Genomic DNA, 15995 nt, shown 5'->3' on the forward strand with positions numbered 1-15995 from the left:
AATGGCTAAATACCTTTCTGATCTATTTGTAGAAGTTCACCCCTCTTGCTGTTAGACATTGGTAGCTACAACAAGGAATATGCAAAATATTAAAGACATGGAGATGCTATTCTGCCCATCACAGTTTACCATCACTAGTCCATCTTGAAAGCAGTGTGACTTGAGCACCTGGCAAGACTTATCTCCCAGTGAATGCTTAATTCCCTGCAGCAGTAGGGATGTACAGAATATCATTCCACAGTGCACACTGAGAAATCTGACAAGCTGCTAAAATTGCAAGTCTGCCACACTAATGCTTTGGTGTAATCCCATGCCCAATCTCTTCTGAAGAATTTAGGTCTCTTAGTTTATTTTAAATCTTAAAATGAAAATAATTGGCAAATTATGGTGACTTTCAACAATTGGGATACATATTATCTGATTCAGGTTGTCTTCCATCTTTCAGAAGTCACTGGTGTTCAAGAGACAAGAGTATTTACTTACTACAGCGTTACAGACCCATTAACACAATGATACACAAATGAATATACAATAATCAATAACAAAATTAATGAAATCAGTAACACTTGGTAATCAGACAAAAACAGTGCAAAATCCAAATATGTAATGCAACCAAAATAAAGTCTGTATTAGATCATAATTGCCGTGGTAGGGTTATTGTTAGTAATGTGCAGTATTCAAGAGTTTGATGGTTTCTGGGAATCTGGAAGTTGAACCTGGTTTTATGACTCCTGTACATTCTTCCTGATGGTAGTAACAAGATGAGAACATCACCAGGGTGGTGTGGGTCTTTAATGATATTGGCTACCTTTCTGAGGCAGTACATCCTATGGATTCCTTCAATGAAGTCACTGATGAAGACAAGTTTATGGATCCTTTTTATTCTCTTGCTGAAGTCAACAATCAGCTCCTTGGTCTTCCTGGTGTTGAGAGAAAGTTTGTTGTTCTGCCGCTATTCAATCAGATTTTCAGTCTCCCTAGTTAATTGTTCAACAACATTAGTATTGTCAGTGAATTTAAAGATGCTGTTGGAGCTGTGTATGGCTATGGTATAGTCATGGGTATAGAGAGAGTATAGAACATAGCCTTGAAGTGCTCCTGTGTCTGAAGTCTTACATTCTGTCTATCTCCAATGAAGAAGAGTTCCGACCCAAAACATCACCCATCCTTTTTCTCCAGAGATGCTGCCTGACCCACCGAGTTACTCCAACAGTGTGTATCTTTGGGTGTAAACCAGCATCTGCAGTTCCTTCCTACACATTTTGAGTGCTCCTGTGATAATGGCTATCGAAATGGAAGTGCTATTGCCAATTCATTTGAAATTGTGGTCTGTCGATGAGGAAGTCAAAGATCCAATTCCCCAGGGATGAGCAGAAACCCAGTACCCTGAGTTTGATGAGGTGATGGTGTTGATTGCCAAGCTGCAGTCGATGAACAAATGCTTGACATACTTGCTCTTACTCTCCAACTGGTCCAGGGCAGATTGAAGAGCCAGTGAGATTGTATCCAGTGGTGAATTGTTGTGGTGGTAGATGAATCTCAGTTGGCCCAAGTTCTTACTAAGTCAAGAGTTGAAATGCGACATAACCAACCTCAAAGTACTTCATCACCACAGATGTGAGTGTCACCGGCCAGTAGTCATTGACACAGTTTACCGTGTTCTTCTTGGGCACTGGTGTTATGGGTGTCTTTTTAAAGGAGTTACCTTAGTACTGAGAGGTTGAAGATATCCACAAAAGGTAGCAGGTAGTTAAACACAAAAGGTTTATGTCGTTGAGGCAGGGACTATCACAACGTTTAAGAAACAATTAGACATGGATAGGACAGGTTTAGAGGGATATGGGCCAAACAGGTGGGACGAGTGTAGCTGGGACATGTTGGCCGGTGTGGGCAAGTTGGGCTGAAGGGTTTGTTTCCACACTCAGGCTGTGAATGGTAGGGCTCTATGACCCTATAATCAAGAATCTGTCAATCTCTGCATTCTGCAGCCTCCCTGCTTTCTCAACACCACCTGCCCCTCCACCTATCTTTGCGTCATCTACAAACACAAAATGCTGGAATACCTACACACACATATATAAAACATATATCTATGTATATGTAAAAAAACATATGTATGTGTGTGTACCATAATTTTCTTGCAAATCTGCTCTTATGTCTTCTGTAATGTGAATATTTATAGGTTGAAGCTTTTGTTGTAGTGTTTGTCTGCTTTGAACACAAATACTTAATCATGTCTATGATTTTCAAATGTCTTTCAACGCAGGCAGGTTGGATTAGTGTAGCTGGGACATGTTGGCCAGCGTGGGCAAGTTGGGCCGAAAGGCCTGTTTTCAAGCTGTATGACTCTAGGACTTTATGACTATGACAAAAACTACAACTAGTTGGACAACTCAGGGTGCACCATCGAGGACAGACGCTTTCCGAAGGTGTTCAATTATATCCTCTTTAATGAATCTTGTGTGCAGGTGCTCACTCAGTTCCTGACAATAATCACAGAACTTTTGTATTCATTAGGAAACTAGAAAATCAATTATATTTAGCATCCTTAAATTCTGGCTCATACTTCTTTGCTCTAACTACCTGCTTGTCTTGTGCTGTATTCCAATTAACATCAAAGAATTCCCCCAATAGGAAAACCATGCTGCGGAAATAAATCATTTCCCATTGAATTATCCAGTCCTAGCAACAGCAGCACCTATTTTATTTTTATCAAATGCAGTATGTGACAAGGTCTCCAGTTGCAGTATAACTGGTGTAATTCTAACAAAATGGCCTTCCTACAATTCTCATCTTATTCAAATAATCTTCGACATGAAAGAGTGAGCAGGGAAAATAGCTCTGAAATCATTATGAAAGATCCTTTAAATGCATAACACACCAAGACTTGACTCTGAATGGCTGTTCAGTCAAGCCTTGCCACTTTCTTGTTAGGTTTAGCGAGTGAATATGTTGCAAATATTTCTATTTGATGACTATGAATAGCATTATGAATATTCAGCCCAAATATCCTGGAGCACAAGTTATTTTCATCTGTCATATTCAGCTGTATCTTTTCCCTGCCCTTCCAGCACTGAGATAATTAAACAGCAACCCTCTCTCCTGTCTCCAGACTCAGATGCTGCTGCAACTTTGGATTTCACTTCCCCTCTGGGCTGGACTGTTTCCAAGATTAAAGCAAAGCTAAGAAATGAATTGGAGAATGACAGAGCAATAGGGAACCAGCTCACTATGAACCACTGTGGTCAGCTTTGCTTCAGTGTGTGCTTGCCTGCTGTGATATTTAAATTATTACTTTCTCCTCTAGGGTTTATTTCTACTTTTTGGTTGTAATTTATAATATTCATTATGAGTGACGGAGAAAGAGTAGGTTTACAGGCACTTTGCTTAGCACGGTGAGGCATTTGAAAATCATAGACATGATTAAGTATTTGTGTTCAAAACAAAGGATCAGAAATGTCATCCCTTAAAATTCACCAGTGGGACCGGCAACAGAAATGGGGAGGAAAATCTGAATTTCAATATCATATTACTGGAAGATTAGAGGACATGCAAATGCTACTGTCCACTAGGGATTTAAGTTTAGTACATCAAGAAATGCTTGCGTGTGTGTCGTATCATCTTAAATAATTGTTCCTTCATACAGATCAGGCTTACTCTCCAATTAGTGGCAAATGGTTTATGTTTTGTCGATGACCTCAATGCATTCAGCAGATTTGGTGTGTAGTGTGATGTGCATTTCCACTTTCTCTGCATGCTATCTGATGCCTTCAGTTGCTGAAATATGGCGTCTGGCAACAATAATGTAATTGAGCTTGCTGAGTAGCCAAATAGTTGAAATGTTTTAGCAGATAGCAAAATAGAAAATATTAATTTTAATCATTTTTCGAAATATTTTACAGAAAGAAAAAATAATGAATGGAATGCATGGAGGTGTGGGCTACTTATGTTCCCTTTGGACTTCCCTAAACGTTCTCTCTTCCTCTCCTCACTTTTACTGTTCTCACACCATTATCTAGATTCATCAGCCTCCTCCATCTGGTCCCATCTGCCCACCATCCACACACCTATCACCTAGTTTTCTTCTCCCTTGGCCATCTTTCCTCCCTTCTTGGCCACCTTTACCACCACCCCCCCCCCCCCACCCCCCTCCCCCCCCCCACCCCCACCCCCCCCCCCACCCCCCACCCCAATCTTATTCCATCTGTCCATCATCCCTCCTCTATCTGGTCCCATATATCACCTTTCGGTCTCTGCTCCTACCTTCCCCCTTCTCCACCCTCATCTGGACCAATCAGTTATCATTGCCCACTTCACTTGGCTTCACCATTCACCTACCTGCCCTTGTCTCACCCCTCACCTCTCAACTCTTTATATTGGCTATTCTTCCTTTATACTCTCAGCCATACGCAGGATCTCAACCCTAAATGTTGACCATCAGTTTGCCTCCACAGATGGTGTTGACGTTGCTGGATGTCAGGAGTTATGGGGAGAAGGCAGGAGAATGGGGTAAGGAGGGAGAGGTAGATCAGCCATGATTGAATGGCAATAGACAATAGCCAATAGACAATAGGTGCAGGAGGAGGCCATTCGGCCCTTCGAGTCAGCACCGCCATTCAATGTGATCATGGCTGATCATTCTCAATCTGTACCCCGTTCCTGCTTTCTCCCCATACCCCCTGACTCCGCTATCCTTAAGAGCTCTATCTAGCTCTCTCTTGAATGCATTCAGAGAATTGGCCTCCACTGCCTTCTGAGGCAGAGAATTCCACAGATTCACAACTCTCTGACTGAAAAAGCTTTTTCTCATCTCAGTTCTAAATGGCCTACCCCTTATTCTTAAACTGTGGCCCCTTGTTCTGGACTCCCCCAACATTGGGAACATGTTTCCTCCCTCTAACGTGTCCAACCCCTTAATAATCTTATACGTTTCGATAAGATCCCCTCTCATCCTTCTAAATTCCAGTGTATACAAGCCTAGTCGCTCCAGTCTTTCAACATATGACAGTCCCGCGGAATATACGATGGGCCAAATGGCATAATTCAGCTCCCATCACTTATGACCTTATGACTTGCTGTCTTCCCATCCCATTCAAACTCGTCTCCAAATTTCTGCACCTAGGAGTCAGCACGCCATCTGCCACTGCATCCTCGACTTTCTGACCCACAGACTGCAATCAGTCCTCCGCAATTATTATTATTGCACATTATTATCTCAATGGTGTTGGGTTAGGTAAAGGGGAAGTGCAACGAGACCTTGGTGTCCTTGTACACCAGTCACTGAAAGTAAGCGTGCAGGTACAGCAGGCAGTGAAGAAAGCTAATGACATGTTGGCCTTCATAACGAGAGGATTTGAGTACAGGAGCAAAGAAGTCCTTCTGCAGTTGTATAGGGCCTTGGTGAGACCACATCTAGAGTATTGTGTGCAGTTTTGGTCTCCTAATTTGAGGAAGGACATCCTTGCTACTGAGGCGGTGCAGCGTAGGTTCACGAGGTTAATCCCTGGGATGGAGGGACTGTCATAGGTCACATAACGGGGAATATGCCCCGATCTCTATCAATGGGGTCAGTGTGGAGAGAGTGTCCAGCTTCAAGTTTCTGGGCACTCACATTTCGGAGGACCTAACATGGTCCAATAACACTGCTGCGCTGGTCAAGAAGGCACAACAAAGACTGTTCTACTTAAGAACACTGAAAAAGTCTGGTCTACCCCAACAGCTGCTGAAGACCTTCTACCGCTGCACCATAGAGAGCATCCTAACGCATGGAATCCCTGTGTGGTACCTCAGCTGCACGGAGGCAGAAAGGAAAGCTCTACAGCGGGTAGTCCATAGAGCTCAGAGGGCCATCGGAACACAGCTACCAGACTTGGAGGGCATCTACAACACACGATGCCTCAGAAAAGCCACCAGCATCCACAAAGACTCTTCACACCCCTGCAACAGTCTGTTCGAACTCCTTCCATCGGGCAGACGATACAAGGCCTTCTATGCCCGCACCTCCAGACTCAGGAACAGCTTCATCCCCAGGGCCATAGCTGCTATGAACCGGTCCTGCTGAGCCGGATGGCCACAACGCATAGATCAACTTGCACTTTACCCTGTCCAAAACTGTTACAACTGTTCGTTTCGTTGGGTTGCTGCTGTCTAAATTACCTAAATTAGTGCATCATATGGGAGGCGCATTCCCAATCTCGTTGTACCCCTGGGTACAATGACAATAAAGATATATTGTATATTGTATTGTATGAGGAAAGATTGGAAAGACTAGGTTTGTATTCACTGGAGTTTAGAAGGATGAGAGGGGATCTTATAGAGACGTATAAAATCATAAAAGGACTAGACAAGCTAGATGCAGGAAAAATTTTCCCAATGTTGGGGGAGTCCAGAACCAGGGGACACAATCTAAGAATAAAGGGGAGGCCATTTAAAACTGAGGTGAGAAGAAACTTTTTCACCCACAGAGTTGTGAATTTGTGGAATTCTCTGCCACAGAAGGCCATGGAGGCCAATTCACTGGATGCATTTAAAAGAGAGTTAGATAGAGCTCTAGGGGCTAGTGGAATCAAGGGATATGGAGAGAAGGCAGGCACAGGTTACTGATTGTTGATGATCTGCCATGACCACTATGAATGGCAGTGCTGGCTCGAAGGGCCAAATGTCCTCCTCCTGAACCTATGTTCTATGTTTTCTATATTAATAATTTTCAACACCGGTGCCCCACAAGGATGTGTTCTCAGTCCACTACTATACTCCCTATACATTCACGACTGTGTGGCCATATTTGGCTCAAACTCCATCTACAAGTTCTCAGATGACTCCACTGTGGTGGGACTGATCACGACCAATGATGAGACAAAGTATAGGAAGGAGAGAGATAACTTAGTAGCATGATGTCAGGACAACAACTTCTTCCTCAGTGTCAGCAAGATGAAGGAGCAAGTTGTGGAAGTTCAGAGGGCATGGTGGAGTTCATGCTGCAATCAGCTTCAATGTTGTTGAAGTGGAAACGTTTGAGAGCCATGTTCCTTGGTGTAATATTACCAATGATCTATCGTGGAATAACCACATGTTAGGAACAGCCAAGAAGACTCATCAATACATCTGGTTCCACAGGAGATTGAAGAGATTTGGCATGTCTCCAATGACTCTTACAAACTTCTACAAATGGTTGCATCATTGTTTACTTTGGGAACAGCACTGCCAGGACCGTTAGAAATTGCAGTAATTTGTTGATGTAGCCTAGTTCATCACACAGACCAGGATTCCTACTATTGACATCATACACTTCATGCTGCCTCAGAAAAGCAGTCAATATAATCAAAGCATAGTCCCACTCCGGTCATTCCCTCTCCCCGCTCCTGTCAGACAAAAGATATAGAATCTTGAAAGCAAGCACCAGCAGACTCAGGAACAGCATCTTCCCATCTGTTACCAGGCCTCTGAATGCTCCCTCCATAAGCTAGGGTACTGCCGGATTCGCCTCTACCTCATTGCGGACATTGGATTTTGTCTATGGAACCAGTGCGCTACAATGCTGGGAACTATATTCCAGCACAATGTACCTCCCCCTTTGCTCTACTTGAGTTTGACTTGATTGTATCTATGTAAAGTATTATCTGATCTGATTGGATAACATGCAAAAGAAAGCTTTTCTCTGTACCTCGGTACACCTGCCAACTATTAACCTAAACCTAACGCTAAGTACAGCAACCACCAGACTCATGAACACTGCACAACATTAACTACAACCCAATCTCAGCAAGTATGATCTACAATTAACTTTGTTTTGTTTGCAATGCATACAACCTAAACTTGCTTGAACCGGGGGTGCTGCTATGATGTTCTGCAGGTGACGACACATTCATGCTCCAAGCGTCTTTTCTGGAGAAGAACCCTGATAGAAATAGTCTTCCCTAATCCATCATTGCCAATTGCCGCTTCCCACATTGGTGCAGATGCCACCCTGGAGGATTTCGTTATTTGCCTTTAGGATGTAGGCAAGGTTGTTTTTTTGCAAGATCAAAGCAGAAGAATGAACTCTCACTGTTACAATGCCCTCGTGTATTCACTTAAAAATGACTGGATCAATCTAACTGAATTTGAGCAGTTATGACACTCAGATGTGTTAAAATGACTTAGCAGCAAAATCAGTCAATAATGTCAATTTCTCAGGTTTGGGCAGTGCATAATTAATCATTGCCGTACTTGCCAATTTTTCCGACAGCTTAGCCAGTAAATGTTTTTTTTAAGATTCTGCTATCTGTTTGCTTGGTCATTAAGCAAACAAAATAAATCAAAATTGATTATTCTGTTTCCAGGGAATGGTATTTCCCAATTCAGCTAAGCTGCCACAAATCCCTGTGGAGAAACACATTGTAAGTGATTTTTTGAAAGTCTGGACTAAACTGGATGATATAAATATCTATGTACGAAGTTAAAGGCAATGTCATATTGGTTTTATGTTCCTGTAAATCCATGGAAGTATCTGACATTTATTTTTCTTTGGTCACTACCAGGATAGAATGTGCAACAACTAAGTTACTTGTTGATGTAGAAATTTAAATCTTCATCCCATGTACAGTTTGTCATCAATTTACATGGAAAATCAGCTTCTGGAAATTATTAGAATCAATTGACTCTGCTACTAAAAAAATTCAGTACCAATCATGACTGGTGATCAGAAAAATAAATGCTTCCAACCAGGCTTCCACATGAAGTTTCAGATGAGGTAACTTGATTTACCAATAGGCTAAAAAGAAATTTAAAATGTGTGTTACTTGAGCTGTTTTAATGTTCTGACTATGAACCAGAGTACCTCAATGTGCTCAATGGGGAAAATCATTAGTAATGCCGTTGTGCAGCCTCTTCACAATGTGCCCTTGGGAAACAAAGGTACTAACACAAAGCTATTTTCAAATCCATATCTAGATGACATTGCTTCCATCGGGATTGGTCATGTGAAATCCTTGGAAGAATCCTGCATTTGAAGATGTTCACATTCTTAATTGTTTAAATTTAATTACCATGTTTAGTACACATGGTCAAACCACAAAGTGTTGGAGGAACACAGTGGGTCAGGCAGCATCTGTGGAGGGAATGGACGGGAGATGTTTTGGGCCGGGACCCTTCTTCAGATGTGAACCCATGTCTCACCTGAAAGGATTGCTGGAGTCCCTGGATGGATGAGGTATAGGGACAGGTGTTACAACTCCTACGGATGTGGGAAAAGTACCTGGGGAGGGAATGGTTTGTGTGGGAAGAGAGGAGTGAACCACGGAGTTGCAGAGGGAGTAGTCTCTGCGGAAGGCAGAACAGGGTGGGGATGTGAAGATGTGAATGGTGGTGGGATCAGGTTGGAGGCGACAGAAATGTCGATGGATGATGCCCACAACATAGGCTGTACTCCATCAAATATAAATATTTTAATTTGATCCATCATAGAATGAGAGAAAATTTACAACACAGAAGCAGGATACTTGGCCATCCAATCAAAATACAGTCCTTTAGCTTATTCTCACCTTCCAGCTTTTGACATGTTTCCCCACAGGTCATAGCCCTTCATGCATGCATCTAAATAGTATTTAAATATGAGGAACAGAACCCTCTGCTCAACATTTCTTTCTTCATCTCTTCTCTAAATTGTACAACAATGATTTAAAATTGATGGTTCCTGGTTTTGACCACTCTAAATGAAATTGTTTTTTTCTAATTACTTCAATTTCAAATGATCACTTAATGCTGTAATAAAATCTCTCTGTTTATTGCAGATACACATACTGTGATCTTTACTTCCTCAGTATTATAGCTAGTACATTCTATTAGTTTGACATTTATAAATCCTTTATTGTTTCAGCTAAGCAAAGCTATAGTTATGTTGTAATACTCCTGCATTCAAATATATATCTAAATTTGAAGGATATATGTTGAAGGATATAACACAGATTGCAAAATGTTCTCTTCTCAGTTATTATCATGACTGCATATCTTCCTAAATTGGTGGATGAAGGAAAACATAGTCCTAAATCAGGCTTAATGTGAGAGTGAAAGATGGAGACTTGGATATTGATAGCTGGAGAAAGGTTATGATAAAAACATGACATACTAAGTTCAAATTTTATACCAATGGTACGCAAATGTACAAATGATCATTTCACAGAATGGCTAAATAATTTGACTTTAAATTTTTAATGGCATATATCTTGAGTAGTGTTCTAGTCATGATGGGAGTGATGCAGGACAGAGCAATCTTTCACAGGCTGCTCATTGAATTATTCAAAGCAGCAGAATACCTATACTGCTGAAATTGAATTCAAACTGTGTATGTAAAGATTATTGAACTGAATGTCAACAGTTATATGCGCTGACAGGAACCTTCTGACAGTAACATTTAAAAAAAAGTCAGTGGATAATTACAAAGCCAAATATCTCAGGATATCAATTTAAAAATTGCAGTAAATTGCAGATGTGCAGTAAATTATTTTTATAAAACCCCATTGAGCTTATGCAGAGACATGGTGAGTAGGCTGCTGTGACTATAATGACAAGACATTGGATTAAATGGTATATTATAGTACTAATTACTTTATTTGTACTCTTTCAACACATAAAATTGCACAATTGTAAAAGTAAAGCAGAAAATGCTCGAACCTCTGAAGCCCTGCACTTGAAATATTACTTTCTTGAGCATCAACAGTTTAAAAAAAAATCCACATTATGCACCAAAGAGGAGGTTGCATCACATTTAAACTGCAATTCTACTTTTTACTTTTTATTTCTATCATATTCGCTCAACCCCACTCTCCTCATCCATTCCACCCCCACCCTATCAACTTAATCCATCAACAAGGAGAGACAAGATAGATGTATGTGTTGTACCTGCACTGGCACAGTTAGGCTTGAAGTGCAGCTGGAACTGGGGTAGGTCTTTTGTATCACAGTTGTTATTGCCTGGTCCCATTGCTTTTGGTTTATCCAATTTCTCACTCTCTTCTTGACAGATATTCTTGAAGAACCTGTGAAGGTGAGAATCTCAGGATGAATTTGTAATAGGTCATCTGTTTGGCACATTTAGTCAAACATGGTTGCATCAGTCTTTTCTTTAGCAATCACGTACCAGGCCCTGCCATCAGTGCATAAGGGAATATTCTTGTACCCTCTTCCTCCTCTTAAATATTTAATTATCCACCATTGTTCATGACCATTTGTTGCAGGATTGTGGAGCTACAGTGCTGGTTGTGAGATTACTTCACCCTATCATTTGCCTGCCTGTAACAGTTTTATTAAATTGACACCTCATTTGTAGGTACACCTTATGCTGCTCCTGGCAAGCCCTTCTGAAGTTCTCATTTAAGAGAAATTGTTCCTCTGGCTTGATTGTAATAGTGGAGTGAGGGATATTTTTATTGGTAGCCTTTGGTTTATGGGATATTGTAACACCATTCCTTCATTGTCTCTTTCTGCATAAATGAAGCAGTTTAACTACCCAATAAATTAATTTCAACTCCTGTGCTCCACTGGACAAGCCCACTGTGATTATCACAAGATCACATGATACATATGCTACCAAACGAAAAAAACACTGACATTTTCTATTTCTGCGCCTGCTCTGATATTTTCCACTCATTAACCTCCACAGAAAAATAAAAATCATAAACTAGCGCCAAAGAGAAAAATGTTCTCTTGCAAGACCAGAGATCAACACAGAAGAAAAATTTGTAAACAGCTTCAAAGAACCATTGAATAGCAACAATCTTTATTGGTATAAAACTGAGAATGTGTTTAAACCACAGAAACTGGGGCAGACGTTTAAAATTTCAGCCTAAATTGGGTTATTTGTGGAAAGTTGCTGTTCTGTGATCATCCCATGGGGACCTCTTGCAGACGAGCCTGCAGCTGAAAACACTGTATGTTCCACAAGGGGCTTGTAGATTTTCCACTTCTTCAGCAAGAAAGCGAAAAATGTTAACTTCTCCCTTAAAGGGAGATGAAGCCAAAATAATCCGTTGTCATATTATTATCCAAGGATGGAGAGATTTAGGTATTAGGAACTAACAGGCAAAGCAAAATTAAATATATTAATACAGAAAATACTTAGAAAAGGTTTAAACTTAAAGAGGAATTTTGACGAATGGGATTTGAGGAAATAGGAAAAACTACTTCCATTGGCCCATGTGCCTGTAATGAAAGGACATCCATTTAAAATCACCATTAAAACAACAAGGGATTACTTTTAAATTGAGTATGAAGTGGCATATAGTGGATACATTTGGACATGAAGTTCAGGATACACAATTAATACATGTCAGAAGTTTTAAATAATTGCAGTGTGCAGCCATCACTACTGTATGTGAACTATTCTTTGCCGATGTGAAATAGCCGGAGTCCCAATAGCACAGCCGAGTAGTGCTCATTTCCTATTTCCTGACAATGACGAATTAAGGAATGGTTGAACATGTAAGAAACCACACAATAAAGAATTCTCATCATTTACTGGTGGGTTGAGTGTAAGAAGTAGAAAGATAGAGAGATATCTTATATGCCTAAGGATGCAGGGGGCTCTCAAGAGACTGAAAGGAACTAAGACGGAGGTCAATACCAAGACCTGATCTCATAAAACATGGATACATTGTCAAAAGAGATTTCACAATCTGTCACAAGTTGTTAAAATAAATTGCTTCAATCAAATAGCGTACCCTACTCACAACGCCACTGAACTCACCTACTGACAGTCCCTTCAACCCACAATGTCTTTGGCAAGCATGCTGCCGTCATCTGCCTGCACATGATCCATATTGCTCCATTCCCAGCGTATCCTTGTGCCTATATAAAAGTCTCTTAAACACCACTGTTATATCTGCCTCCACCGCCATCCATGGCAGTGTGTTACAGGCACCTACCATGTCTATGTAAATAACATTCACTGTACATCTCCTTTAAACTTTGTCCCTTTCACATTAAAGCCATGTCCTCTAGTCTTGACATTTGGTATTGATGCAATGGGCTGAAATGGGCCTCCTTCTATGTCTCACCGAGAAATACTGTCAGAGAGAGCTTGCAAACTCCACACAGACAGCATCCAAGGTTAGGCTCAATATCTGGTCTCGAGAGCTGTGAGGCAATTCTATTTACTGCTGCACCGTCATGGAGTTCTCTTATGTACATGTCCTTGTTTAAAATGAGAGAAAGCCAGAAAGCCAGAAACAAAAGCCAGAAAACCAGGAACATAAAGATTAGGACTTACGGTCATGATGGTGAACTCTAGGAAAGCTTCATGCTGTACCAGGCCTGCTGTATGTTGAGGGAGCTTCATGCTGTACCAGGCCTGCTGTATGTTGAGGGAGCTTCATGCTGTACCAGGCCTGCTGTATGTTGAGGGAGCTTCATGCTGTACCAGGCCTGCTGTATGTTGAGGGAGCTTCATGCTGTACCAGGCCTGCTGTATGTTGAGGGAGCTTCATGCTGTACCAGGCCTGCTGTATGTTGAGGGAGTGGAATCTCCCACTGATATGAAAAAAATGTACCAAGGGTGGTTGGTCGCATTTCTCATGTGTTAATTAATGAGTGATAATAAAAAATAAGTCACAGTGTGTAGGAAGGAACTGCAGATGCTGGTTTAAACCGAAGATAGGCACAAAATGCTGGAGTAACTCAGCGGGACAGGCAGCATCTCTGGAGAGAAGGAATGGGTGACATTTCAGGTCTTGACCCTTCTTCAGACTGAAGGGTCTTGACCCGAAACGTCACCCATAAAAATTAAGGCAGTTTGAATGAAAATAAACTATGGTTTACTTACTTTTATTAATCATGATTCCAAGCCTCAGTTACCTCCTACATTGTATCCTCCCTCCCGTTCTTCCTTCTCAGCTTCTCAGTGATAGCTGGTTGGAAAGGTTATTTTGCCAACAGCCACAGATCTCAATGCACAGTTAGCTCAGTGCTGCACAGTTCCTTCACAATTGTAGAGAAGTCTCTCGAGTCCACAAATGGTGCTTGACAATACTCCTAACGGCAGCATTGCCCTCATTGCAGACCTGCCACAGACATGAGCACGTCTTCCTGACCAGATTTGCAATTCATGCCAGGAGCCTTGTTACTCAGGAGCCAGCCTTTGAATTGAAGTACTTGTTCCAACACTTTGTGGAATAGTGAACTGCTGCCAAATGGAATCATGACTTCTGCTGCCAGGACAAGGCGCTGGTTGAATTGCCTGCAGAACCACACCAGCTACGCATTGAGAGAGAGGAATCCCTCTCTAGTCAGAGACATGGGCAAGTTCAGATGATTACCCAAGATAATGTGCCTGCACTCAGTGGCACTCTGCCCCTCAGGCAGAAATCTCTCCTTACTCTTCCTGCTAGCAAGAGGGAATGAAGCAAAACGCAAAGTGTTGAAGGGAAGGGAAAGGACAGGACAACGTTTCAGATTGCGATGTGTGCTTCTCTTTATACAGTGACCTCTCTTGGGCCTAAAAATGAAAAGAAGCCAGAAACATAAGAACTAGGAGCTGCAGTTCCCTGAGTGATCATTTGAAAAGTTGATTCTTTGGCACCTGCTCATGCTGAGGGGTAATTTTACAGTGAACAGTTAACCCACCACGATATCTTTGGGATGTGGGAGAAAACTGGAGAACCAAAGCGTGGCACAGTGGTGCATCGGTAGAGTTGCTGCCTTACAGCGCCAGACACCCGGGTCCCGGGTTCAACCCCGACTACGGGTGCTATCTGTGTGGAGTTTGAACGTTCTCCCCGTGACCTGCATGGGTTTTCTCCGAGATCTTCGGTTTCCTCCCACACTCCAAAGACGTACAGGTTTGTAGACTAATTGGCTTGGTATAAAAAAATGTAAATTGTCCCTTGTGTGTGTAGGGTAGTGTTAATGTGGGGGGATCGCTGGTCGAGGCGGACTCGGTGGGCCGAAACGGCCTGTTTCTGTGATTTATCTATAAACTAAGCTAAACTAAAACTGAATCTGGGGGAAACCCATGTGATCACAGAGAGACCCTACAAACTCCACACAGGCAGCACTTAAGGACATGATCAAACCTGGGTCTCTAGAGCTGTGAGGCAACCACATTAACAGCTGCACCATCTTGGAATTATCTTATGTACAGGTCCTTGTTTAAACTGAAGAAAAGTATTAGTCCATATGAACTTCACTAGACCCCCCCCCTCCTGCCTGGTCTTCCTCTCCTGGCATTTTGTCCTACTCTCTGTGATGCCTCCTTATAACATAGTACTTGTAAAGAAATATTGAAGGTATTACAGAAACACACCTTAAAATAAATTAAAAACCTCTTAAGACAGTGGATTTACATTAATCTGGTTACAGCCACTGATAAGCAGTATTCAGATCATTCCTTTTTCCGAGTCTGTGTAATGGACCATAAAACCAGAAGCTTTGTTAGGAACTCTTGAGCAGTTACTTTGTAATGTGTTCATTTATCTTAGATCCCAATTTCAATGAATCCCAAGTCTCGGATGGATTTGTAATACCATCTGTTAACAGGGACCCTACTGGTCTGAAACAATCGGAAGCCAGGCAGCATTGCCTGGGGATAGCATGGGAGGAATCCAAAATTTGTATATTTTCCTAGCCTTAAGAGTTGAAATTTAATTCCAGCATGTTGAATTCTGGCATCCACACTGTGCACCTGATTCATACACGCTCTTACTTCTGCCAGTCTGGTTTTAATTTTCGTTTAACAAATGGGGAATCACAGACCTGCAGAACTGCATAGCTGGTGAGATATAGTCACTCAGCTGCATTGAAAAGACCTGGTTTGTACATGTATTGTGGAGGGACTGATGAGGCCTGCTTTGCCTGCCTGGATATCATTCATTATTTACCAGACTTCACTGCATCAGGTACCTTTACTCCTTTGCGTGTCCTGTTCATATAAAAAAACCTGGAAACAAAGTCAAATTCATTTTTGACATTGCAAAGAATTGTTGGAAACTAGCAACTACCAACCCAACTGGGAAGTCTGTGTCCTG

The 15995-nt window shown here is 41.7% G+C and overlaps 1 protein-coding gene across 1 annotated transcript in view; it reads right to left on the reverse strand.

The window, feature by feature from the left end:
• LOC144593914 (cytochrome c oxidase subunit 1-like) overlaps positions 1-15995 on the reverse strand; it is a 66725-nt gene that overhangs the window by 26102 nt on the left and 24628 nt on the right. Inside the window, 1 exon segment of the mRNA XM_078400046.1 lies at positions 10879-11015. Within this exon segment, the coding sequence (XP_078256172.1) occupies positions 10879-11015 (137 nt within the window).

The sequence above is a fragment of the Rhinoraja longicauda genome, chromosome 5 (assembly GCF_053455715.1).
Source record: "Rhinoraja longicauda isolate Sanriku21f chromosome 5, sRhiLon1.1, whole genome shotgun sequence".
NCBI classification, from domain to species: Eukaryota; Metazoa; Chordata; class Chondrichthyes; order Rajiformes; family Arhynchobatidae; genus Rhinoraja; species Rhinoraja longicauda.